Raw genomic sequence first — 26,413 nt, 5'->3', positions numbered from 1 at the left:
AAAAAAATAATTTTAGTAGCAAGACTCTTTTTGCTAAGGCAGAATTGATGATTTACAAAGATACAAGTTAACATTGTAACAAGATTATAAGAGGCCTTCCAACACCCTTCTCTGTAAAAATACCATCGTCATTAATATCATCATCACAAATCCTGCTTTATGAGTTAGTTCTAATGTCATGAAGGATGGTGTGGCTCTCATTCTAATTTCAAGTCTGATTGGGCAAAATGATCTTGTTTCTAGCAAATTACCTTGAAATTATTTTGAAAGAAAAAAGTTTAGTATATGAAAATAAAGCTATTTCAATGTGTAACATTTATTTGGCAAGAGCCTACTCTTCTAAGCTGTGCGGAACATAAACTTCTCACCTATAATGTCTGTGTTGTGAACTCTTCTTTCTACCACGGGAAAACTGGGTCCCAGACCCAATCGAGTCCTTCGCTTTTGGTATGTGAATCATAAATAATCCAGACATTATTGGTAATATAGAGTTAATTACAATGTTATAATGTCCATTAACACATTTGTCTTAAGTACCTTTCCTCATATGGGTCTGCTTCCCTTCCGTACACTTAGAATGTAATTCAGAGTCTGTGACGTGTTTATTCTTCAATTTTGTACAAATTTATTGTTCATATTAAGTTTGAAGAAAAACATATTTGTTTCCTCAATTATGAAGTATGTTTTAGATCACTCTGAAAACAGATACCAGACAGAGGGCGATTCACTTAGGAGGTTATCTACACCAGTTCCTTTGGCAAATGAACAGCCTTCCCTATTCCTAAGCACCAAGTTACTGCTTCAAGATGCAATTGTATTTGTTTCATTGGGACTGCTGCTCTCTTTTCCAGCGTATCTCATGAATGTTTAGCTATTTGCTTTTTTTTTTTTTTTTTTTTTTTTTTTTTGACTGTGCCCATAACATAAGGAAGTTCCTGGGCTAGGGATCAAATGCAAGCAACAGCTGTGGCAACGCCAGATCCTTAACCCACTGTACCACAGTGGGAACTCCATTTAGTTATTTGCTTTAACAACTACCTAAGTGCATTTTGGATAGTGCTCCATTTTTTTACCTCGTAAGTCTTGAGCTAAAATTCTCCTTCCCCTGTCCTTATCCAAGGTTTATTTTCTTCCTCTTAATTTGGCAGAGGTATCCAAGTCACCCATCTACTTTTAATAATTATGCAGAGGTGTGTTTTTTTTTTAATTAAAATGAAGTACCTGATGAGCTAATTGTCTCATTGAGGTCAAGATCACAGTTCTGTTTCCCATAAGAACAGTTGGCTTTTCTCAGTCCCACAGCCGTGCTCCGCTTCAGCCGGCTTCCTTGTGAAAGAGGCACAGAGTGAAGTAATTTTGATCCCTCCTCTTACCAGTAACAGTTCACAGCCAACTCTGTCACATGGAAAGAACTGGGTACCCTCTGCGCACAGCTTCATGTTGGTTTAAGAATTGATAGACGAAATAGAAAATGGGATTCCCCCCCACACACCCTGCCCACACCACACACACACACACACACACACACCCAAGTTGTAAACAATCGCTGCATTTAGTGGTCAACAAATTCTGTTTGGGAGCATGTTTCGATGAGGGAAGGTCCATGGAGGAATATTGTCACATTATTCACAGAGGTGATTCTGTAAAGAAGAACTTTACATTAAAAGGCAAAGAATGCTTTGAAAATTTATTTTTCCAAGTAGAAAAGGAAAAGATGCATGGTCTTCAGCTTATGAATGCAATTATGGTAACAAAACTAACTTTCATCCATAAAGTTGAATTTCCAAAGTCATAGTAACTCTAAATGAAAATATATTTAAATGAACAGAGATGCCACATCATCATCATAGATGGGTGTTGGAAGTTAATTTCTAGAGATTCAGCGTAAGTTCTGAATATGGGTTTCTTTTTTTTTTTTTTTGGCCATGCCTCAGCATGTGGAGTTCCCAGGCCAGGGGTCAGATCCGAGCTGCAGTTGCAACCTCCACCGCAGCTGCAGCAACACTGGGTCCTTAACGCACTGTGCCAGGCTGGGCACTGAACCTGCATCCCAGTGCTCCTAAGACGCCACTGATCCTGTTGAGCCACAGCAGGAGCTCCTGGGTATTGGGTGTCTTCAGTTCGTGTGAACGTCTGATAGAACGGGGCTGAGCAAAACCCATTTGCTAACTCTGTACAGTTCTCCACGCCACCATATCCATACTTGCATGGATGAAATAAGCTCTACTCATTACAAGGACTTACTGAGCCGGGTGTTTTTTAAAAATACAATTTCAGCTGTTGTATCTTACTTAAACCACCAGAGTAACAGACTCAATATACAAAGCTTTTTTTTTTTTTCTAAATTTGTATGCGTGCCCCCCTCCATGAAAAGTAATTGAGACAGGAAGCATAGGGGGTATTCAAAGTAAATAGAATACTTTTTGGTTTTTTTCTGATTATTCAGTGCTCTCTTTTCCAGGTAAAAACAAACGGAGTCTCCGCCGTCAGACTGGACTCGCCATTAAAGAGTGACCCGTTTGAAGACCTGTCGTTGAATCTGCTTACTGTATTAAAGGATCAGTTCCCTGTTCAAACCCCAGACCCAGAGGGGTTGATTCCGTTGCCTTGCGCAACCCCAGGCAACACGAATACTTTGAGTTCTGCAAGCTGCATGCCGACAATGCCTCCAATTCCAGCCCGGAGTAAATCCCAGGAAAACACACGCTGTTCGCCAAACCCATTCGTCACGAGCTCGAGCGGCACAAACCCTTTCACCGACAGGACTGCCGCTCCCGGAAACCCCTTTAGAGCTGGGTCTCAAGAATCAGAGGCAACTTCATGGTTCTCCCAAGAACAGCCTGTTGCTCAGAGTCCTTTCCCTTCTCTGAAGCCTCTTGGTGAGATCAAGCCTGCATCGTCGCTGGAGGGCTTTAAGGACAGTTTTGACCCGAAGGGCCCGCCCGCAGTCAAAGTCAGCAACCCCAGAGGCTGGGTGACCTTCGAGGAAGAAGAGGACTTTGGTGTGGCAGGGAGGTCAAGGCCCACTGGTCCAGACTCGCGGGGTCATCAGCCGAGTTCGTCCTCTGGCTCCAAGGTGAGCTTCGGTGATGACTGGACTCCAGGTACCGATGTTGCTTTCTGTGTGTTGCCCACGAGAAGACCTCCTCCTCCGCCCGTCCCCCTGCACCCACCCGGCGCCCCCGCTCCAGCACAGCCTTTCACGGCCTTGGCGTCTAAGGCATCACCCGAGCTAGATTTGACAGAAAGATAATGTTTCGGCCGAGTAGAGCCAAATGAATGGGGCATTCGTTCTTCATTATGTGCAATAAGTCCTTGTAAAGTGCACTGCTGTTGTCATTGAAATACCACTATTTAATGTGTACAGAGTTGGACTATGTGTATATTGGAAATAAGGAAAAATCCTTCTCGTTATTAACTGGAAGTTCGGCGTGTTTCTGTTTGGATAAGAGAGATTAGAAGCCATAAAAAGTGCTCGAAACTACTTTAGAAAATAGTCCTTATTCAGAAACTCTTTGTTAGTCTCCTTTAAAGAATCTCAAAAAGCCCAAACAGCTTCTAGCTGACATGACTGCCAGCCCTTTCGTACTTGTCAACAATTGGTGTTTATAAGTATTTACCAAAGAGCTGTCAAAGTTATACTGGAACAGAATTTAAAAAGACCTTTTTTTTTAAGTGTATATCCACACACACACACACACATATACAAATACACACACTTACATATTGGTAAAATCCATAATTTAAATTATAGGGTATAAGTCAGACCAAGTTTTTATTTAGAAGTTCTATCAGAGTTCTTTTTTCAGTATTTCATTATCAAAAGGATGGCTAAAAATGAAATTTGGACATCTTCTTACTTTTCTTTCCAAAACTAGAATGATCCCAATACAGAACCGGATTTTGCCACCATTCCACACCCGCCCCTCCAACACACACCCTTGTCACTTCCCACTCCAGCGCCTCTGCATGCTTTTTTGTGGGACGAGCTTCTTGCAGCAGCTGGACGCTGCAGATTGTGCGATCAGTGTCATGTGGACAGACACTCCAGCTCTTTCAAAAAAGCCTGCTGGGAGTTCCCTGGTAGCCTAGCTGTTAAAGACCGAGCATTGTCACTGTTGTGGCACAGGTCACTGCTGAGGTTCAGGTTCGATCCCTGGCCTGCGAACTTCTACATGCCGTGGGCATAGCCAAAAAAAATAGGCAAGCTGGCCTTAGGTCTCAGGAAGGCACAGGCCACCCAGCTCGGTGAGAACCATTAGAGCTAAATGTACATTAACATGTCTGCCCACGGCCGGCCCTCCCACACTTTTGGATTCACTGCTTCCCACTCAGGAACCCCATCCTCTGGGTGCCCTGAATTGGAATCTACCCAGTGCGTGTTCTCTCTCCCCTCTCCCGAGGCTATGACATGTCTGTGATGCTGCTTTAGGTTTTCAGAGGTTACCCCCCCCAACTAGCTGTGGAATCGTCTCCTGCACTGCCAACATGCAGCTGATCCTGCTTTGATTAATTTTGTGAAGACGTACACAGAATTTATACAGAATGGAGACTTTTGATATCATTAAATCATCCCAATCAGAAAACTCCTTGAGCAGTGGTTCTTTTGTTGTCAGTGTAGGTTGAAATCACCTTTACCCATCAAGACTTATGTTTTTTATACATAGACTTGTGTGTGTCCACCTACCTTCCATCGTCCACATTTAACCTTGAAAGATGTGCATTGGGGAATATCAGAAAATTGAGTTCATGGCCAAGAAGATGTAAAATGTAAAAAGCACAGCAAAACTGCATCGTACTTAACCACATCAGGCAAATCTATTAGGAAAAAAAGCACTTTTCTAAATGCTCAAATGTTACCAGAATACTATATTTATATAAGTAATCCTCTCTCTATTAACAGCCAGGATTTGCTGTTAGAAATAACTCTCGTGAGTTTTATAGTGTGCTTTTTGGGGTTCTAATCATTTCAGCAGTAGTATATTTTAAACAGCAGTATTACTATAAGCAATGTGCTTCAAAATGTGAATTAACTTGTTGAAACTGTGGTTTTAACATCTATGTGATTTGTGTATAAGGCATTTGCTTTCCATTAGCAAAATACTTCATTATAAAGTTCACTAGTGCAGATTGCAATTCCATGAGCAATGTTTCCTATTGAATATCAGCTACTGTCTAAAATAAACATATCATGCAGCAGCTCAGCCTTTATCAGGAAATTCTCTGGGGCAAGTTGCTGAAAAAGTGCACAAAGTTATGAAAGGCGTAAAGGTATGCTGCCGATAACTAGCCATTATTCTATGTGTTATTAAAATATTTGCCAGTTCTGTTAAAAGCAGAGGAGAAATTAGACACTAAGGATCTCTTTGTGAATTCTTTGTTCTCTAAAGTAGATTGCTGTTTATATGTAAGAATTTTATTGCTTATGTGGCATACAATATTTATAACTATATACTTTATAGAAGTACAGTATGAAAGTCAGTGGTATATAAACACTGTATATATCCTGTGAAATGTGCTCTCATACGAAATAAATATACCTGTCATTACGTTGACTACTTTGCTCAAAAGGAAGGAATTTTTCTCAGCCATTTAAGTTGACGTTTGGGATTAACACTTACTGTCAAATCAAGTATATTAATTCAAGATCTTATCTTCATCTATTTCACTTCTCTACAGAATACGTGGGATAAAAGTAAGAAGAAAGCTATTCTGAGATTACTCACCATCATTAAGAAGCCTTGCACTTAGTCTGTGAGTGGGGGCCTCATTCCAAATTTTGCTGGCTTGAAAAGACCACATGAGGCGCGAATAATGATTTTCTACCCCCAGCAAGAGAAATAGCAGGAGCAGAGGGGAAACAGGCACATGAATAGCCAGACTAAAGGAGAGACTACCAGAGTTCCCTGGTGGCCTCGTGGTTAGGGAGTTGGTATTGTCTGCTATGGCTTGGGTCTGATCCCTAGCCAGGGAATTATTGTACATTGCAAGCACAACTTGCCCTCCCCACCCCCCAAAAAAAAGAAAAAAAAGAAGAGACTACCTTAAAAGACCCAAAGTAAGAGATCAGTAGTTCCTGTGAGTATTGCCTTTTTTTTTTTTTCAGATTGCTATTCAAAACCATAACCTTGATTATTCAATAGTTCAGTTTTAGTCATTAACCTCAGATTAAGAAGTCACAGATAAGGATAACAGGCTTTGTAAAAAACTTTTTATTTAAAGATAATTGTAGATTGTATGCAGTGAAATCATAGGCTTTGTAAAAAAAACTTTTTATTTAAAGATAATTGTAGATTTGTGGTAAGAAATACTAGAGAGAGATCCATGTACCCTTTCCTATTTTCTTCAGTGGTAACATTTTGCAAAACTATAGTAAGGCTGCAGATAGGACATTGATACTGATGCAGCATGTTCCCATCACCAAGGATCTTCATGTTGCCCTTTTCTCTCTTCCCTGCCATCTCATGCCCCTCTCCTGTGTCCTTAACTTCTGGCAACCACTAGTCCCCATTTCTCTAATTTTGCCACTTCAAGAATGTTACATAAATGGAATCATATATTATGCAACCTTTTGGCATTGACTTTTTTAAGCTTGGCATAATTCTGGGGAGATTCATCTAGATTGCATGTATAGTTTGTTTCTTCTTATTGCTACATAGTATTCTACAGTATAGACAGACCACAACTGGCTTAACCATTTACCCATTATTGGAGGACATCTGGGTTGTTCCCAATTTAGGGCTATTGTAAATGAAGCTGCTATGAACATTCATCTCAGGTCTGTTTGGTTTTTTTTGTTTTTTTGGTTTTTTTTTTTTGCTTTTTAGGGCCACTCCCACAGCACATGGAGGTTCCCAGGCTAGGAGTCGAATCAGAGCTGTAGCTGCCGGCCTACACCACAGCCACAGCAAAGCAGGATCCAAACTGCATCTTCGACCTACATCACCACAGCTCACGGCCACACCAGAGATCAAACCCACAACCTCATGGCTACTAGTTGGATTCATTTCCACTGAGCCACTGTGGGAACTCCCTCATCTCAGGTTTCTATGTGAACAGAAATTCTCGTTTCTTGGGGATAAATGCCCAGGAGGACAAGTGGGTCACAGGGTAGTTGCATGCTTGGATATTTTTTTTTAAACTGCCAAACTCTATTTTAGAATGACAGTTTTACATTCCCATCAGCAATTTATGAGTGATCCAGTTCCTCTGCATCCTTGCCTGCATTTGCTGTTGTTACTTTAAAAAAAAAAAAAAATTATTTTTTTGGCTGTGCCCACAGATGCAGAAGTCCTGAGGCCAAGAATTGAACCCATGCCACAGCAGTGACAATGCCAGATCCTTAACTCACTGAGCCACCAGGGAATTCCTCTTGTCACTATATTTTAGCCAGTTTAGTAGTGAATATTTCATTGTGACTTTAATTTGTGCTTCCTAGTGATGGTGAACATATTTTAATGTGCTGATTTGTCATCTAATGTCTTCGTTACTGAAATATATATTTGTGTCCTTTGCCCATTTTCTAAATATTGTCTTTTTTTTTAACTGATGTGTTTTTGAGGGTTCTTTATATAATATTCTAGATACTTCACCTTTGTTGGATATGTGGTTTGCAATTATTTCTCCCTGTCAGCCTCTCCACATGATCTGTATCCAGAGCCTGAGCCCTGCATGTCCACAGACTACAGCATAAGTGATTAACACAGGAAAACCAAACTCACAAAACAATGATGCATAAATCAAAACATCAATTTATTACTGTTAGAAAAATAGGTCTGACAACATCAAGATTAGCAAGCATGTGGAAAAATGGAAATTCATGCACTGTTGGTAAGAGGGCAAATTAGCACATCAGTTCTAAAGAGCAATTTAACAATGTCCAGTAAAAGTTCATATATTCTATCAGAAGAAATTTGATTTGGAAGTTCCTGTTGTGGCTCAGCAGTAACGAGCCCAACTGGTATCCATGAGGATGCAGGTTCGATCCCTGGCCCCATTCAGTGGGTTAAAGGATCTGGCATTGCGTGAGCTGTGGTGTAGGCCAGCAGCTCCATTTCAACCCCTAGTCCGGGAACTTCCATATGCTACACATGCATCCCTAAAAATCAGGAAAAGAAAATTTTTTTTGATTTGGAGAGAATTCTAGGACACATGAACCAAGACATGCATTGTTTGTAACAGTGAAAACTAGAAATAAACTAACCATCAAGGGGGGAATGGAGTGACATGACTATACGGTAGAATAGTATACAGCACTGAAAAAGTGAATGACATATTAGTGAATCTCATTGTGGAGCCATAAAGCAAGTTACAAAACAATACAGTGTGACAGCAGTTATATAAAATTTAAAACATGTAGGAGTTCCTGTTGTGGCTCAGCAGTGACAAATCTAACTAGTATCCATAAGGACGAGGGTTTGATCCCTGACCTCACTCAGTGGGTTAAGGATCCACTGTTGCTATGAGCTGCGGTGTAGGTGGAAGACAAGGCTCAGATCTGGTGGTACTGTGACTGTGGTATCAGCCAGCAGCTGTAGCGCCAATTTGACCCCTAGCCTGGGAAGCTCCATATGCCGAAGGAAAAGTGCCCTCCCCACCTCCCCTAAAAAAAAGCAAAATGATATTCTCTATTCTTCAGGGCTACATACCCATGTTAACGTTATTTAAAAAATTTTTTTTCAATAGAGTAAAAATTTGCTCTTTTCCTCCCTGGCTACCTGATATCCAGCAGCCATGGCAAATGGCCCATTAATTATCTGGACCAGAGTGTTCATCGCAGTGGTTTGCTTCAACGGATACAAATGGTCATGGGATGCCCTTTATCCTAGAAAGGCAACAGTACCTATAATATTTACAGACAATAAGCAAAGTACTCAAGACCCCACATTTGTCAGCTTTGGCTTCAAATTCAGAACCCATTTGGGTGGTGACAAGACAACAGGGTTTTTCATAATCTATAATCATGTAAACCACACCGAGAAAAAGCTGCACACCAAACTTGCAAGATATGACCCGTATGAGAAGAAAAAGACCTTACGAGAACACTGACAAGAACACAACCAAAGAATAATGTTAAGAGGAACTCAAGGGCAAATATCGGTGCTGACAAAAATTAAAGATGGTTAACCGCCTCATCTGGGGCACTTTGGCAGATTTCCCACCAGAGATGCTGTTCGTAAACTACATATTTAAACAAAACTGGATCGCCAATACAAACATGGCTTTTCTATACTTTTCATTTTATATTATTAAAAATTATACCCCGAGACCTTGTAATACACGTTTGTGGATAAACAGTCACACTACCCAGAAGGCACCTGTAAACCAGATTTGAAGCAGGCATGATGGATAAAGAACTGGATTCAGAAGAAATGGGGATAATCTAATAGCCAGTGGTCAGGAGCTAAGAGAGACATGTGCCAATCTGATCAGTGCTGCATGTTGCAGGGTCTCCATGATCCCTGCCTCAACAGTACTAGAGGTGAAAACACATCCCTCCCTGGATGCCATACCCCTTCTGGCCATTACCAGCCTAATGGTATTCATATGAGGCCCTGGATTGGCTTTGGGCATTTCCAGGCCTACAGTCACAAAATTCCTCCACTCGGCCCTGAACTCTAGGGATACACTTTCAATGGAGGAAGCCAAGGTTTCAGGTATACCAAGTAGCAGGTGCTTGCCATATTCAAATCAATTCGCATTTAGCAATGGGCTTCAAAGGAAATAACTAGGGGTAGGAGCTGCGCAGTATCTTAGTTTTGTTGGCGCCATGTTATTAAGGGCTCAGTGCAAATGTCATCCACATTTATTTAGGCATTCTTTGACCAACCAATTTAAAAAGCCAGTCGCCCTGTCGTGTTTTCTTCATACCTCTATTTGAATTTGCCTTGTCTGTTTACTTTTGTTTTCTCTTTGTCACCTACACTGAACATAAGCTCCAGGAAAGCTGTGGACCTGCAGCCATGTCACCGGCTCTTGGAAGAAACAGCACAAGCCCTATTGCTCTTCAATAGGAATTTGTTGGTTGGTGGTCGGCTGGATGGTTGGCGGGGTGGGAAGAGGTCGCTGCACTAGCAGCTGCTCGAGTCACTCTAGATATATCCGAATCAGCCTGAACAAAGGAATATGGACACTTTCCCAAACGCCTCCGTGCTGAAAACCCGAGCAGAGGAAACAGGCACCATGAGCGAGCCAGGACAGCCTCTCCAAAACGGCGCAGACCGGAAGCGGCAGGAGGCGTTTCCGGAAGTGAGGATTGGAGCCGGCGGAAATGCTCCTGCGACTCGCAGGTGCCCTGTGGAGGCTGTTGAGGGGCTCGGCGCCTGCGGGTGCCCACCACCCCACCCACTCCCGGCCTAGAAATTTCCCTTCCACCCATCTCCTTGAGTGGAGTGTCGGGCCCCAAGCCAGCGGACTGGGAGGTCCGCGCTCCCCTCCTGCTGCTTGGTCTGTTTGCTGGTTGCCCCGACAACAACCACTTCCGGCAACTGTGCTGGGCGAATCCGGCTCGGCGGGTAGGCTCAGGCACCCGCGGTCCTCCAGGACTGTGTAGAGGGTTGCTCAGCAGCACCTGCTTCCTGTAGTGGAGAACTAGATCTCCGCGCACCGTAGCTTCCCCAGCCCCGGAGTCCGACCTGGAGTCGTGGCCCCTCAAACTTTGTTTCCTGTTTCTCCGGGCAACAGCCACTTCCGGGAGCGAGTTTGGTTCCCCCCGCACAGCGGAGGCCGGAGCTCTGGGTTCCGGCCTAACTGCCAGCAGCAGTTAGTCGGTCGACGCGGTTCGCCTGGCGGGTGACCGCGGCCCGCTCCTCCCCCGGCCTTCTCGCCGTCTCGGCGGGGCCTCCGGGGCCACCATGGTTCTGCTGCACGTGAAACGGGGCGACGAGAGCCAGTTCTTGCTGCAGGCACCAGGGAGCACGGAGCTGGAGGAGCTTACCGTGCAGGTGGCCCAGGTTTACAACGCGCGGCTCAAGGTGCAGCGCATCTGCTCAGGTGCGGCCCCGCAGCGCCTCAAGTTTGCGACGTGGGATCCTGGACCGCTCCGGGTCCGGGAGGGAGGGAGAAACGGAGCGGTCTGGAACGGAGGAAGTTGGGCGGGACCCACGAGGCTTTCAGAAGCAGGCTCGGGGCGAGGGTCAAGTTTGTGAAGATTTACAAAAGATGTGCGACAGCCGGGCTTGAAATGGGACCGCGGCGTTCGCCAAGAGATGCTTGGAGAGCTGGCTGGCCCACCCCAGGGTCTGGGAGCCGGGATTGGGGCGCTGGGAGCAAACAAACTGAAATAGGCCCAGTACAGAGGCAAGAAGCACAGGAGGGAACAGAAAGCCTGGGCCCAAGAGCAGGTGTTGTCTGATTTGAGCAAGTGTGAGAGGTGGGACGACCAAAGGGCCGTTTTTTTAAAAAAGGGAATTCCGTGTTTTGTGACTTTTGAGGTAGAACAGTTTCTGGATGAATCGCTCAGCTTTGGGACAGCCTTCAGGGGTGAGAAAGAGTGAGAGAGCCTCGTTGATCTTACCTCTCATGGTGTTCCCTTCCCCAGGAAACAGCCTGAGTCTCATGTTACAATGTTTTGGTCGCTTGCTCTCTCAACGCTCTGGAGCAGTGCCGTCCAATGGAACTTTCCACCGCGGAGCAAATGTTCCTTGGTCGTGCTGTCAGCAAGGCATCCACTAGCTGCATGTGGTGGTTGAGCATGACCAAAACGGCTGCATTTTTTATTTTATTTACGTTTAAATTTAAGTAGGAAGATGCAGTTAGTAACTACCATTAGGCAGCACAGCACTTGACAGGATGATACTCCAGGTGTGGTCTAGAATGTGATTTTTTTCCTATGATACCATGATTTTGGTGCCATGGAGTACTTCTTAAGGGTCCTGCTTTCTCCCTTTAGGGGTGATATGTATAGTTTCTTACTAAGACTTACTGATTCCAAAACAAGCTCTGTAGTAAAAGTTATTTTGTTCTGTTTTGGCCGCCCCACTCCATGGAGTTCCCAGGCCAGGGAATCAGATCTGAGCCATGGTTGCAAGCTATACCACAGTTGTGGCAACACCGAATCCTTTAACCCAATGTGCTGGCCCGGGATGGAACCTGCATCCTGGTTCTGCTGAGATGCCCCTGAGCTTGTTGTGCCACAGTGGGAACTCCATAAATGTTATTTTAAAATTAAAGCATGGGGGGGGTGGACACTCCAATTCTTTGTGTGTAAAATTATCAGTTGAAACGCGGTACCGATTGTGCAGTCATGTTAGTGAGGAGTTCCCATCGTGGCTCGGTGGTTAACGAATTCGGCTAGGAACCATGAGGTTTCGGGTTCCATCCCAGCACTTGCTCAGTGGGTTAAGGATCTGGTGTTGCCGTGAGCTGTGGTGTAGGTCGAAGACGCGGCTCGGATCCCGTGTTGCTGTGGCTCTGACAGGCCGGTGGCTACAGCTCCGATTTGACCCCTAGCCTGGGAACCTCCATATGCCGAGGGAGCAGCCCTAGAAAAGGCAAAAAGAAAAAAGAAAACCCATTCATTCAGTCCACAGTTGTTCTTGTCAGCTGTGGTTCAGGTGGCTCCAGTGCTCTGCCCAGCGAGACAGGGGTGAATGAGACCAGCCCCTAGCGCCCCAGGACTTACAGTCTTGTTGGGGGGAGAGAGACGAGTATCCCATACACAGCCCATTAAGTTCCACCATTTGTTCCATAGTATTGCATAGTACAGGCCACCTGATGTCTTCACACGGTGCTGTGGGAAGACAGCTCCATGTACCTCATTCATGAGGAAGGAAGGGAGAGGGAGAAAGAGAAGAGAAAGAAAGAGAAGGAAGGAAAAGAAAAAAGAAAGGGAGAGAGCAAAGGAGAAGAAAGAAAGAAAAGAAAATTTGCAAGATGAAAATGTGAATTCTTTTTGGTGTGACTATGTAGAGAATAGGACAAATATCAAGCATGTGTTTTGTGATACTGGAAAATCAAGGTCTTTTCCTGTCTCTGCCACTGCGGAGCTGTGTGAGCTGCCTCACATCCTCCCCCATGACCAGATTTATGGAAAATATTGATAAAGTATTTATCTAAAGTTTTATAGCTTATTTTTTAAAATTATAGTTGACTTACCATGTTATGCTGCTTTCTGCTGTGCAGCAGTGTATATGAAGTTTCGTATAAAGTAGTAGCATGTAACCTGAGCAAGCCCCAGGTGATACAACTACAGATTAGGCAAGACAGGGATTTTGATAACTCTCTGACCTGCCTTGCAAGGTGAAATTAAATGAGATAAGCTATATGGGTGCACTTGGAAGACCACAACACCCTTCGTGGATATGTATTCAGACTGCCAATGAATTTGAATTTGTGCTGCTGCTTTTTTTCGCTTTTTAGGTCCACACCTGTGGGTCGCACCTGGGGCATATGGAAGTTCCCAGGCTAGGGGTCGAATCGAAGCTGCAGCTGCACACCTACACCACAGCCACAGCAATGAATACAGGATCCAAGCCATGCTGGCAACCTACACCATAGCTCATGGCAACCCTGGATGCTTAACCCTCTGAGTAAGGTCAGGAATCACATTTGCCTCCTTGTGAATCTAAGTCCAGTTCGTAACCTACTGAGCCACAACAGCGACTCTGAATTTGTGCTTCTTGAGTGCCAGGAAGTACAACGTAACACAGAGGGTTACAGCACAGCATCTGCAGCCTGTGACCGTGGGCGAGTTCCTAAACTCTCTGCTTCTCTTGACCTAGGACAAATCGCTGAGCATCTGTCAAAAGTCAAGGACAGGTGTGACACATAGCAAGTGCCATCAAAGAGTTTGTTAAATAAGAGAACCAGGGGGCAAGAGCCCAGACCTCTAGGGAGCTTACATTCCAATGAGGTGTAAGGTGTTAGGATGATGGTTCTGATACATGTTGTTTCATGTTCTCTCGTTTTTAAGAAATGGAAGAATTAGCAGAACATGGAATATTTCTCCCTCCTAATATGCAAGGACTGACTGATGACCAGATTGAAGAATTGAAATTAAAGGATGAATGGGGCGAAAGGTGTGTACCCAGTGGAGGTTCCGTATTTAAAAAGGATGATATTGGACGAAGGAATGGGCAAGGTAAGCCAGTATTTTTCTTCTTCGTGCATGTCTGAATATAGCAATAAGTATGAAAGCAGGGTTTTTGTTGGTGGTGGTGGTTTTTGGCCACCTGTGGCATGCGGAAGTCCCATGAGCCACAGCAGTGACGTCACTAGATCCTTAATCAACTGAGCCACCAGGGAATTCCTGAAAGCAGTTCTTCAAGTAAAAAAATTGACCTCAGCATTTCTATACAAACTGAGTACTAGGTAACTCCTTGAGGCCAAACACTAACGCAGAACAAATGCAATGGCTAAAGGAAGCATCTGTCTTCTTGCTCTTACGAAGCTGCAGCTGGTTTTTATTTATTTGTTTGTTTTTGCTTTTTTAGGGCCGCACCCTTGGCATATGCAAGTTCCCAGGCTAGGGGTCGAATTGGAGCTATAGCTGCCGGCCTACACCACAGCCACAGCAACATGGGATCCGAGCCACGTCTGCAACCAACACCACAGCTTGTGGCAACGCCAGATCCTTAACCCTACGGAGCAAGGCCAGGGATCGAACCTGAGTCCTCATGGATCCTAGTCAGGCTTATTACCGCTGAGGCGCAGCAGGAACTGTTGCAGCTCCTTGGAGAATGTAATATGTGAACCATATGAAATTACCACCTTTGTAGGCGACAGATGGTTGGAAATTGGTGATTTCATACGGTGCAGCCTAACGGTGTGTGAGGAGATAAACAGTGAAAATAGTTGGTGTTTTGTTACAGTTTACAAGTCGGGGTTTATTTAGAGATTCTGTGTGGGAGGAAATGAGCATTAGCACAGCATGCCTCTCTTTTGTACACAGCAGCTTAGGATGCGCCCGATGCTGAAGAAATTACTCTCCTCTTAGCACGTGGTTGTTCATCTAGAACTGGAAGGAAACAGGGATGATAGTCCATTGTGATAGCTTATCCCTTTTAACCTGCCTAAAAAGCTCCATTTAAAAGACTGTAACTGGAGTTCCCGCCGTGGCTCAGTGGTTAACGAACCCAACTAGGAACCATGAGGCTGCGGGTTCAATCCCTGGCCTCGCTCAATGGGTTAAGGATCGGGTGTTGCTGTGAGCTGTGGTGTAGGCCAGTGGCTACAGCTCCAATTCCACCCCTAGCCTGGGAACCTCCACATGCCACAAGAGCAGCCCAAGAAATGGCAAAAAGACCAAAACAAACAAACAAACAAACAAAAAAAAAACCCCTAAGTATCTACTATGCTCTTAAAACACTATTAGGAATTAAAAGAAAAAATAGAAAAATGGCCCTGTAAGGGACAGAAAAAAATTTTCAGAAAAAGAAGTGTTAAAGATTGAAGATACCACGAATTTCCAGCATTATGTCCTTTGAATTTTAACCTAGAAAATGGTTGTGTGCCTTCCACATCTCGTCATACCTAAACCCATTCTCAATGTGGAGAGATTCTTTGCTTTTTAGAAGGAATTGCGTCAGTGAGAAAATGGAACCCATAAAAAATTAACACGAGTTCCCACTGTGGCATGGCAAGTTGAGGATCCGGCATTGTCTCTGTAATGAGTTAAGGATCCAGTATTGCCGCAGCTGTGGCATAGGTCACAGCTACAGCTCAGTTCGATTCCTGTCCCGGGAACTTCCATATGCCACAGGTGTGGCCAAAAAAGAGGAAAAAAAAACAAAAACAAAAAAACCCGTTGATTAACAATCTATTATTACCAGTTTATTATTCATCTTTAAACCAAGATTATCTCAAATTAATTAGTATTTTCAGTGCCTAAACAATACCATTATTAATGATTAAGATGATAAGTTTTGAGAGATTTTTATTTAACTTCTTACAGCCAGCTTTCCTGTATCCCTCTCCTAAATTCCATTCTGGTACTTTTCTCTCTTCTGGCCTACACCCCATCTCCGCCAGAAGGGATTAGGATATTGAAGAAGAGTTTTAAAGATGGCTCTCTCTCTCTCCCCCTTCCCTTTTTTATTTTTATAGCTCCAAATGAAAAAATGAAGCAAGTTTTAAAGAAGACTATTGAAGAAGCCAAAGCAATAATCTCTAAGGTCAGCTCTTTAAATGAGGCTCTAAAGCTTGTCTTTGGAACTGGAAACTCCAATTACGGTTTCCAGAGTTGTCTGCCCAGCAGCCTTTTCATTTCGTTTCGTTCCTTTTCTTTTTTAAGCCTTTCAGACGCAAGGGAAACAAGCGGGTTTGGGGTGGGTCCTCGCTTTTTCTGTCCACAGTTGTGACAGTTGTGCTCAACCATACGCGTTTCTACAGGTCAGACAAAAATGGTTATTGGCTGGAGTTGCCATCGTGGCTCAGCGGAAACGAATCCGACTAGTATCCATGAGGTTGCAGGTTCCATCCCTGGCCTCACTCAGCAGGTTAAGGATCCAGCATTGCTGTGAGCTGTGGCATAGGTTGCAGACAACTCAGATCTGGGGTTGCTGTGGCTGTGATGTAGGCCAGCAACTATAGCTCCGATTCGACCCCTAGCTTGGAAATTTCCGTATGCCGCAGGTGCGGCTCTAAAAAGATAAAAAAAAAAAAAAAAAAAATGTTATTGGCTGTTGTAAATGTAGGACGAGTATGAGTTGATGCATTTGTCTTCTTGTTTCCTTCATCTTTTTTTTTTGAATTGAAGTATACTTGATTCATAGTATTGTGTTAGTTTCAGGGGTACAGTGTGGTGATTCAGTTGTGGGGTTTTTTCTGATTCTCTTCTAAGTTATTTAAATATGGAATATAGTTCTCTGTGCGCTCCAGTAAATCCTTGTTGCTTATCTCTTTTGTGTAGAGTGGTTTGTGTCTGTTAAGAACTAAAGAAAGTAGAAGAGAGGAGCCGTGAACATTGTGGCGTCACACACTAGATCTACAGATAATTTACACAACAAGTGTTTATGAACTACTTTTTTTTTTTTTTTTTGTCTTTTTGTCTTTTTCTAGGGCCGCACTTGCGGCATATAGAGGTTCCCAGGCTAGGGGTCTAATCGGAGTTACAGCTGCCAGCCTACACCACAGCCACAGCAATGCTGGCTCCTTAACCCACTGAGCGAGGCTAGGGATCGAACCTGCAACCTTATGGTTCCTAGTCAGATTCGTTAACCACTGAGCCACGACGGGAACTCCTGAATTACCTTTTTTTAATCGTCTTAATTATTTTCACAAAAATTATTTCATCGAAGGAGGAATACAAGCCATACATACCATTGACGTGCAGATAATGAGTCTGAAGGCAAAGAATTTAAGGACTCTTTGGAGTTCCTGTTGTGGCTCAGTGGGTTAAGAATCCGACGAGGATCCATGAGGACACAGGTTCCATCCCTGGCCTCGCTCAGTAGGTTAAAGGATCTGGCGTTGCTGTAGCTGTGGCGTAGGCCTGCACCTGCGGCTCTGGTTCTACCCCTAGCCTGGGCACTTCCTTATGCCACAAGTGGGGCTGTAAAAATATCAAAAAAGAAACAATCAAATTTTAAAAAAAATGTAAGGACTTTTCAAATTCTAAATGTTTTTGCCAGTTGCTTTGTTTCTGTGTTGCCAGTATTGGTTGCTACCCCGCCTCCACCCCACGTAGACCTTCTCACTTGATAACTGTTTTGTTTTGGTGTTTTTCTGTCCTTCCCAATGCACTAGGCAAAACTGTGATTTCTATGCCACCATTCTTCAGACTCTTAACTCATCCCTTAGGTGCTTCAGGCAAGACTGCCCCTCCGTGCCTGTTAATATAGCGAAGGCTCGGAGTTCCCGTCATGGCGCAGTGGTTAACAAATCCGACTAGGAACCATGAGGTTGCAGGTTCGATCCCTGGCCTCTCTCAGTGGGTTAAGGATCTGGTGTTGCCATGAGCCGTGGTGTAGGTTGCAGATGTGGCTTGGATCCCGAGTTACTGTGGCTCTGGCGTAGGCCGGCGGCTACAGCTCTGATTAGACCCCTAGCCTGGGAACCTCCATATGCCACGGGAAGCGGCCCTGGAGAAGGCAAAAAGACAAAAAAAAAAGTATATATATATATGTGTATGTATATATAGCGAAGGCTCTGGGAAGGCCCACAAGGAAGGTGTCGCTTTGTCCAGTGTTTGCAGCATGCCCTTGGCCGCAGACCTGTTCTTGAAAAGGGCAGATCAGAAGTATTAAGCTCTAGTCAAGTTGGCGCATCTCAGAACACGTTAGGAGAACAGCGGCCAGGACCGGGCTCTGCCCGCTTCGCTCGCCACGCTTTCTTCTGTGAACTCCTGCCCATTTGTTTGTATCATTTCTTCCCTTTGCCCGTGTGCATGTTTATGAAGTCACTTCCTACTTGCGGGATTCCAGTCGCTTTGCTGCAGTGATTTGCCTAACGTTGCAGAGCTGCCGGGTGGTCAGACCTCACTTCTCGCCCGGGGACCTTGCCCCACCGCCCCAGCCGACCCCCGCCCGCCCAGGGGGGAAGTGTGGGGGGGAGTCCTGTCCATCCAGACACACCAGGCACGCAGGTGAGGGTTCAGGTCCCCTTGGCCCCGGCCCGGAGTCTCCCCTCCATCACTTGGGTTCCTCGGGCGGGGTGGGGGGCAGAGTGGAGATGGTGGATTAACTGCGCCTCTTGGGAGGGGGTCACGGTCCTTCTGTAGAGAGGACAGCTGGGAAATCTGTTGTCCCAAGGTGGCACCTAGGTCTCTCTGTCACTTGCTGTGGCACCCGGTTGGGAATCACTGCCCCTGGCAATTGGCGGAGCTTTTGTAAACAGGGACTCTATGTATATTGATGGGAGGGCGCCCTCGAGCAGGAGGTCTTCCCTCCGGTGACCTGGGATCCGATGGGTCATCGCGCTGTTCCCCTGGCCCCTGTGGTACACGCCACTGATGGGGTGACCTGATGTGTTTTGGGGGATTTGTGACCTAGGAAGCAGTTTCACAAGCCGCCCTTCGAGCAGGTCAGGCAGGACTCTTGCCTCCACCTTTCAGGTCAGGACAGGGCTCTAGAGAGTTTAAATCTGGGCCTCCAGGCCTCCTCTCCCTGCTCTGGGACAGGCAGCATCCGTGCTGATGACCGTGCTGTGCCCACATCACAAGGCCCCCGTGTTTCCTCGAAAGCCGAGACTTACAGCTCTCTTCCTGTCACTCGTCTACACCGTGGTCAGACTGGAAGTCACTCTTAGCACACTTCCCTCTCAGTGTGGGCTCTGAGCTTGCCGTCATAGTGCAGAATCCTCCAATCTCCCCTGCCCCCCCACACTGGCCACCCGGCTCCTGTGGGTTCCTGCCAGTGGGATCCCTATAAGCCCCTTCCCTAACTATCCCCCCCCCAACCTGATGCAGCCTCCTCTTGGAGGCTGCCATGTCGCCTGTGCCCCCTGGCCTGACCTCACTGGGTCTGGCGACCTGCTAGTCCTTCCTGGGTCTGAGACTCAAGCCTGTCTCAGACCCCGTCCCCTTCCTGGGCTCCTGCCCTCTCACCTGCTCCTCGGCAGTGAGGTCAAAGCCGCTTGGCTCCCTGCCCAGCCTCCCTTCCTGCATCTCTCCTTCTTCCCTGGAAATGCTGCCCGGGGTCTCTCGCCCTGGGCTCCCTCCCTCTCACACCACTGCTCCCACTCGGGCTTCCTGCCTCCTCCCTTCCAGAAATCCAGGAAGGGTGGTGGTGTCTCTGGTCCGTCTGCCCTCCAGGCTGCAGCCACTCTGTCCATGCGCAGGTGGGCCTCCTGCCTTAGCAGGGAGAGCCTCTGCAGCCCAGCCTTCCACACGACCTCCCATCACTGCCTCCCCAGCCGCCTTCCTGGAGGAGAAGCCTCCAGCTCGGCCCGGATGCCCTGGGTTTCTCAGAACCTGGCCTCTGTTTCCTTCCTGCACACAATGGCCACATCGAGCTGGCTCGTACCAGCCACCCCCTAACCAGCAAATCCAGAGGCTTTTTCCTTCTGGGTCCCAGACCTTCTGTCTCTGTTTGTTTTGTCTTTTTGTCTTTTTAGGGCTACACCCAGGGCATATGGAGGTTCCCGGGCTAGGGGTCAAATCGGAGCTGTAGCTGCCAGCCTACACCACAGCCACAGCCACACCAGATCCGAGCTGCATCTGTGACCTACCCCACAGCTCACGGCAACACTGGATCCTTAACTCACTGAGCAAGGCCAGGGATCGAACCTGCAACCTCATGGTTCCTAATCGGATTCATTTCCATTGCACCACGACGGGAACTCCGGACCCTCTGTCTTTTGCCCATAGCCCCGGGCCCCCCGCTGCTGCGGTCCCTCCCGGCTCTCCCCCTGCTCTTGCCTCTTAAATTTGGTGTTTCTCAAAGGGCTTTATCCCTGGCCCTCTCCTCTTTTCTTTCTGCTCTTTCTCCCTTGAGAAAGAAACACATCTTCTTTGCCAGATACAAACCCCACCCCCTGCCGGAACCTCAGATCCTCCGCCAGCATCCACCCCACCCGCTCCTTTACCTGCAGCCTGACTTTCCGCCTGGTCCCTAGATGGTTCTACCTGAAGGTCCAGCACTTCAGGCTCAGGTTTTCTAGACCTGAACTCATTGATTCCTGCGCCCCGTGGTCTGTACCCAAGAGGAGGCGCCTCCTGCAGCCTCTTCCGCGAACAGAGCCACCGGGTCTCAGTGCCCCGGGCTGTGGTCCTCAGTGCCACCTCCATCACTTCCTCGCTGTCACCCATAAGCCTTAAGTCTGGGCCTGAACCGTCCCCTCGCTCGATGCATCTTCAATCCAACTCCCCTCATTTCCATGGTCATTCCTCTCATAGCCTTTGTGTTGGACACCAGCTCGGAGGCCAGCTCAGCTCTCTGACCCTGACTTACCCAGAGCTGGCACCCCAAGTGAACCGTGAGATCCCCAACCAGAATTCCCTTCCTCCAGACACCGGGCGCTCCACACGTCTGTCTGGCTTGTCTACCGATTTGGAGGTTCCCAGGCCATCCCCCCTGCCCCCCACTTCAGGTTCAGTAATTGGCTAGAACTGACCCCAGAACCGGCTGCAGGTACTGTACTTGCTATCATTCATTACACACAGGACACAGCTTGGAAACTTCCAGATGGAAGAGACGCATAGGGTGGAGTTGGGACAGCGCCTCCATGCCCTCCCCCGCTCTGTGAATTCTGGGCACCCCCTTCCCGAACACCATTGTGGTCTCAGGAGTTCCCATTGTGGCATAGCGGGTTAAGAACCCAACTAGTGTCCATGAGGATGCAGGTTCGATCCGCAGCCTCACGCAGTGGGTTAAGGATCCAGTGTGGCTGTGGCTGTGGCTGTGGCATTGGCCCGCAGCTGCAGCTCTGATTGGACCCCTAGGCTGGGAACCTCCATATGCCACAGGTGTGACCCTAAAAAAAAAAGGAAAAAAACCAAGAACATCAGTGTATTCTCCAATCAAAGGCTCCTCTGAGCTTTCATGTCCAAAATTTTCATTGGGGTTTCATTGTGTGCCTGATGACTTAAAAATTGTTGGCCACCTGATTGAGCTCATCCCAGGCCCCTCTACTCCCCAGAGCGGGTGGTGGGGGGATCTGAAAGCTGCAACCCTCTAATCTCAGCTTGGGCTTCCTGGGGAGGCCCCCCTCACCCCCCAAAACTATCTAAGGGCTCACCTGGGTCAGTCACTTCGTTAGCATGAGCTCAGCATGGGTCCAAGGAGGCTGGTTAGGAATAATATGATACTCGAATCACTCAGGAGGTGGCACCAGTTTTTGAAGCTCTGTACTGGGAACGGGACAAGGATCAGACGTATGCTTTAGTACATCACCTTTTCTCTGCACCCTTCACAGCCCAGCTACCCAGGCCCATTCCACACCCCAGGCAAGATGAGTCCCCCAGTGTCATCACTTCTTCCCAGAAAAGCCACTTGACTGTCACCCATCGCCTCATGGTCATTGCCAATCCCATACCCTGGCGTTCACGGCCATTCCATATCCACTCTGCCAGGCCAGCAGCAGCATCTCCTCTCCTGCCCAGAGCAGTGGGGGCCACTGGCTGTTACCCGCTTTTCTCTGCTGCCATTTGTCCCGAAGCACCACGTTCCTGTCTGCACCCAGTCACCCCACCTGTGTTTCCAGGCCTGCCTGAGATGCGTCTTCTCTGCAGTGTCTCCCCATCCCCCCCCCATCTGTGCTCTGCACGTCATGCCACCCCCTCGGGGCCCTGCCATTCTGCTCTGTAACCCAAGCTGTGGCAGCCATGGCACAGCCCTGGCCGTAGATGGCAGTCTCTGTGACAGCAAGCACCACCTGATTCATTCTGTTGTTGGCAGTGTCTGGCTGGGGTCTCTCTTGTACGAGGGCTTGATTGATATTTGGTGACTTGATTAGCCACATGGTAGACAGTGATGCCTGTAACCACTTGCAGAAACAAGTGGAAGCCAACATCTGCGTTACCATGGAGATGGTGAAAGATGCCTTGGACCAGCTTCGAGGTGCGGTGATGATCGTCTACCCCATGGGGTTGCCACCATACGATCCCATCCGGATGGAATTTGAAAATAAAGAAGATCTGTCGGGAACTCAGGTACGTGACACCCAGGCCTTCTGTGCACGCCTCCCCCCCTGGAGAGCAGAAGCCCCTCAGACTTGACCGTCCTCTCTCGATCTAGTTCTCTGCTTCCTGCACCACTTTCTGTCTTGCTGCGCCAGGCTTCAGAGCAGAATTATCAATTCGGGGGAGGCCCCCCCGAGGGTGGTGTGCCCCTGGCTGAGGATGTGGCCCACACTCAGGGGGCAGAGGGAAGAGAGTAACTGAAAACATCCCCACTGGGAAGCCAGTAACCTGATTTGTGCCTCTTTCTACCCAAATGTACTGATCCCTTTGCATGGAGTTTTGTGTTCTAGCCTTACCCCTTGACCCTTGCTATTTTCCTAGCTTTCTGTTCCGCTTGCTTGTTTTTCTCGTTTATTCCTCCTACTGTGGGATGGTGTCTTTTTCTCTGAGCCACCCTCCACAGCTGGAATATCCAGAAGCAAACAAACAGCCCCAGGTTACCTATACAGATCCTCCTCGACATCCAGTGGCGTGATGTCCTAACAAACCCATTCTACGTTGAAAATATTATACGGGATCAATGCTTTTAATACACTTAATCTACTGAACATCATAGCAGCTCAGCCTACCTTCAAGTGCTCACAGCACATACTTATATTGGCCTATAACTGGGCAAAATCGTCTAACACAAAGTCTTTTTTATCCTAATGTGTTGAAAATCTCATGTAATTTATTGACTACTGTACCGAGAGCGAAAAACATTGTCTGGGTACGGGATGGTTGTGAGCGTGTGGCTGCCGAGCCCGGCGAACACACGGGCTCACTGCCGCCGCCCAGCGTCCTGAGAAAGGATCATTCTGCACACTGCTAGCCCCGCGGGAGACCACAGTTCACAGTTTGAAGGATGGTTTCTACTGAAGGCCTTCCACTTTCACACCGTCATGTAGTCAAAAAGTCATGAATCAAACCCCCTGAAGGCGGGGACTTTTGTCCTTAAACACCCAGCAGGAGTCCAGTGTTCTTCCCTGGCAGTAACCTCAAAACCCATCCAAGAGAGACCTTGTATCATGGATGACGGTGCAAAGGAGATAGGATGGTCCCCCCATCCCAGATCAAGAAGTTACTGGGTCAGAGTCTGAGCTGCAACTAACAGGGAAGGTGCTGAAAGAAGCGAGTGCTTCCCAGAGGCGCCCAGGAGGGTGGGAAGAGGGAGGTGCCAGAAGCCCCGCCCATGCTGGGAGGAGCCCCAGCCATGCTCCGCCCCCAAGGCAGGGCCACACCCCTGGCAGGGTCCTGACAACCTTCTGGCTGGTTCTTACCTTGGCCCAGGCAGGACTGAGTGTCATCAAAGAATCAGAGGCACAGCTGTGGTGGGCAGCCAAGGAGTTAAGAAGAACGAAGAAGCTTTCAGACTACGTGGGGAAAAATGAAAAAACCAAAATCATCGTCAAGATTCAGCAAGTAAGTACTCTAATGTGTCACTGCTGATAAAAATGTACAATATACATCTGAAAGATTTAAATCCCTTCTGCAGACACTTTAATTCTGTTGGTTCAGGATTAAAGTAAAACCGCCCTCTTCATGGAGCGAAAACTGGGAGGGAGTATGGATTGATTGACAATATCTGGAGTTTGGTTTAATTGGGCCATGCTAATTTCACCTTTCAAAAAAACAGGGATACAAGTAACCAGAAATGCTTCTTGAAATGAAAAACACAGCCCAGAGCACTGATCCCAAGATTTTCAAAGCGCTGTTGCTCTGAATGAGGCGGAGGGGCTGCCAAGCTACAGGCTGCTGTGTTACCCACTCTCTTAAATCAATTCTCTACAATTCTGGGGAAAGAGGTCCCCCCACAATTAACTCTGCCCCTCCCCGCTGGACCTGCAGCAGCTGACTTGGGAATGGCCGTGACCGATACGGCACCACCCAGCCTCTAGTGTGAGAGCCCAGAGCAAGACCAGGACTTCCCTGATCGCTCACTTGGATGTCAGAAGTCAAAGCCCTGGGGAGTTCCCATTGCGACTCAGTGGAAACAAGTCTGACTAGCATCTATGAGGACGCAGGTTCGATCCCTGGCCTCGCTCAGTGGGTTAAGGATCTAGTGTTGCCGTGAGCTGTGGTGAAGGTGCGGGATCTGAGTTGCTGTGGCTGTGGTGTAGGCCAGCAGCTATAGCTCTAATTCGACCCCTAGCCTAGGAACCTCTGTATGCCACGGGTGCAGCCCTAAAAAGATTAAAAAAGAAAAAAAGAAGTGGATAATCTGGCTCAGCTGGTTAAGAACCCGATGCTGTCTCTCTAAGGATGCGGGTTCAATCCCTGGCCTCGATCAGTGGGTTAAGGATCCGGTATTGCCGTAAGCTGCAGTGTAGGTCACAGCTCCGATTTGAGTCTTCGCCAGGGAACTTCCTTATGCTGCTGGTGTGGCCGTAAAAAGAAAAGAATAAAAGTGTTTATCTTCAGCAGTCAGCATTCGCTGTGACTTCCTAGGTCTTCCTTCTAAGAATGCCTTAATCCGCATTTTGCTGTCCCCTCATTTTTTTTCAGAGGGGACAAGGAGCTCCAGCCCGCGAACCCATCATTAGCAGTGAGGAGCAGAAGCAGCTGATGCTGTATTATCACAGAAGACAAGAGGAGCTCAAGGTACCAGCTTTCAACAGAGCTGGCGCCCTGGGGCCTTCACCCCATGCCCTTCCCTGGCACTGGGGCTCTTGAGGGGCTGTTGGGGGGTGGGGGGGCGGCTGTTGGGCTCTGCAGGATGTAGTGGGCAGACTTGCTGAGCTTCAGCCTCTCCAGGGCTGTGCGGGCCCTGCCAGGCGTCCACCGGCATTAAAGTCTGGGGGTGTCCTACTGCCAGGGAGCGGGGAGGTTGGTCGTGGGTTCTGCAAGACCCTTTCTGGCAGTGCCTTCCTGAACGAAACCCATTTGTCTCCAGAAACTGGAAGAAAATGACGATGACTCCTGCCTAAATTCTCCGTGGGCAGATAACACCGCTTTGAAAAGACATTTTCATGGCGTCAAAGACATCAAGTGGAGACCAAGATGAAGAGCTGATGAAGCGCTCCAAACTATGAGCTCGCTTTTCTTTAGGCAAATAGCAGTAATAATAAATAGTAACAAGAGGACATCCGCAATCCTCTGTAAAAGATGTTGACATTTCTAGTGTTCAGTCTGAATTTTTTTTTTGGGGGGGGGTCTTTTTGCCTTTTCTAGGGCCGCTCCTGCGGCACATGGAGGTTCCCAGGCTAGGGGTCGAATCGGAGCTGTAGCCACTGGCCTACACCACAGCCAGAGCCACACGGGATCCGAGCCGAGTCTGCAACCTACACCACAGCTCCTGGCAACGCCAGGGATCGAACCCGCAACCTCCTGGTTCCTAGTCTGATTCATTAACCACTGAGCCACGACGGGAACTCCCTCAGTCTGAATTTTTAAACTAAAAGTTAGGGTTTTTAGAACTTAATAAATACATCCTCAAAAGAGTCTGCCTAAATTATTTTTCTTTCAGGACAGCTATCTAGCATGTGAATTTTTTCTTTGGCAAAATCCTGAGGATGTAATTACAAATATTTCCCCCCCTCCCCAGTTTCTTTTTATTTTCTGTTCTCATGACAGCTGCTGTGCTGTGGGAAATGGAAAAGGCCTTTTCCCCACAGCAAGTCCAGGATCTGCTGTGCAACTTGGCCGCCAGCGGCCACTAGAGGCCGCCCGTCACTCCCTCGTCCCGCACTTTTGGGGGGCCTCCCTGCAGAGCTGCAGAGACCCAATTCTCAGTCTTGATTCTGAGACTGCCGTGAACCAGCAGAAGATCTGACTGTAGCTGGGCATCACCCAGCTTCAAAGATCAAGTTCACCCCCTGGCTGATACCTGGCTGGTCTTGTCCTCTCGGTGGAAAGGCTGCACCTGTGTGGAAGTTG

At 47.3% G+C, this 26,413-nt stretch overlaps 3 protein-coding genes across 26 annotated transcripts in view; all 3 read left to right on the top strand.

Moving 5' to 3' along the window:
* The window catches only part of SYNJ1 (synaptojanin 1), a 100,412-nt gene extending 94,854 nt beyond the window's left edge, over window positions 1–5,558 (top strand). For 12 of the 23 annotated variants that reach the window (XM_013982569.2, XM_021070927.1, XM_013982570.2 and 9 more), the window contains one exon: window positions 2,462–5,558. In XM_013982569.2, coding sequence (XP_013838023.2) covers window positions 2,462–3,253 — 792 coding nt within the window. In that variant the 3' untranslated portion in view covers window positions 3,254–5,558. The remainder of the gene's footprint in view (window positions 1–2,461) is intronic. The other 11 variants (XM_021070921.1, XM_021070926.1, XM_021070925.1 and 8 more) reach the window with 1 other exon arrangement.
* On the top strand, window positions 8,734–9,048 carry LOC102160250 (40S ribosomal protein S24-like). Its single transcript, XM_005670326.1, has one exon. It carries the CDS (start codon window positions 8,734–8,736, stop codon window positions 9,046–9,048), a length of 315 nt encoding a protein of 104 aa, XP_005670383.1.
* Window positions 10,264–25,653, top strand: C13H21orf59 (chromosome 13 C21orf59 homolog). 2 transcript variants are annotated; one of them, XM_003132752.4, is made up of 7 exons: window positions 10,264–10,992; window positions 13,913–14,080; window positions 16,045–16,112; window positions 22,370–22,528; window positions 23,828–23,959; window positions 25,043–25,138; window positions 25,431–25,653. In XM_003132752.4, exons 1-7 carry the CDS (start codon window positions 10,854–10,856, stop codon window positions 25,539–25,541), a joined length of 873 nt encoding a protein of 290 aa, XP_003132800.1. In that variant the 5' UTR covers window positions 10,264–10,853; the 3' UTR covers window positions 25,542–25,653. The 2 variants fall into 2 exon arrangements, with proteins under 2 accessions (XP_003132800.1, XP_020926579.1); XM_021070920.1 differs by lacking the exons at window positions 10,264–10,992; window positions 16,045–16,112 and having other exon boundaries at window positions 14,003–14,080.

Source organism: Sus scrofa, chromosome 13 (assembly GCF_000003025.6).
Source record: "Sus scrofa isolate TJ Tabasco breed Duroc chromosome 13, Sscrofa11.1, whole genome shotgun sequence".
NCBI classification, from domain to species: domain Eukaryota; kingdom Metazoa; phylum Chordata; class Mammalia; order Artiodactyla; family Suidae; genus Sus; species Sus scrofa.
Note: the sequence above shows the minus strand (reverse complement) of the source record. Positions and strands in the feature narration are given on the sequence as shown.

Bases quoted from the DNA above. Each gene is read 5' to 3' on its own strand.
- C13H21orf59 (XM_003132752.4), top strand. From the start codon at position 10,854: ATGGTTCTGCTGCACGTGAAACGGGGCGACGAGAGCCAGTTCTTGCTG. The intron at 23,960-25,042 runs GTAAGTACTCTA...ATTTTTTTTCAG, and splicing joins TCATCGTCAAGATTCAGCAA to AGGGGACAAGGAGCTCCAGC. The intron at 25,139-25,430 runs GTACCAGCTTTC...ATTTGTCTCCAG, and splicing joins GAAGACAAGAGGAGCTCAAG to AAACTGGAAGAAAATGACGA.
- LOC102160250 (XM_005670326.1), top strand. From the start codon at position 8,734: ATGGCAAATGGCCCATTAATTATCTGGACCAGAGTGTTCATCGCAGTG.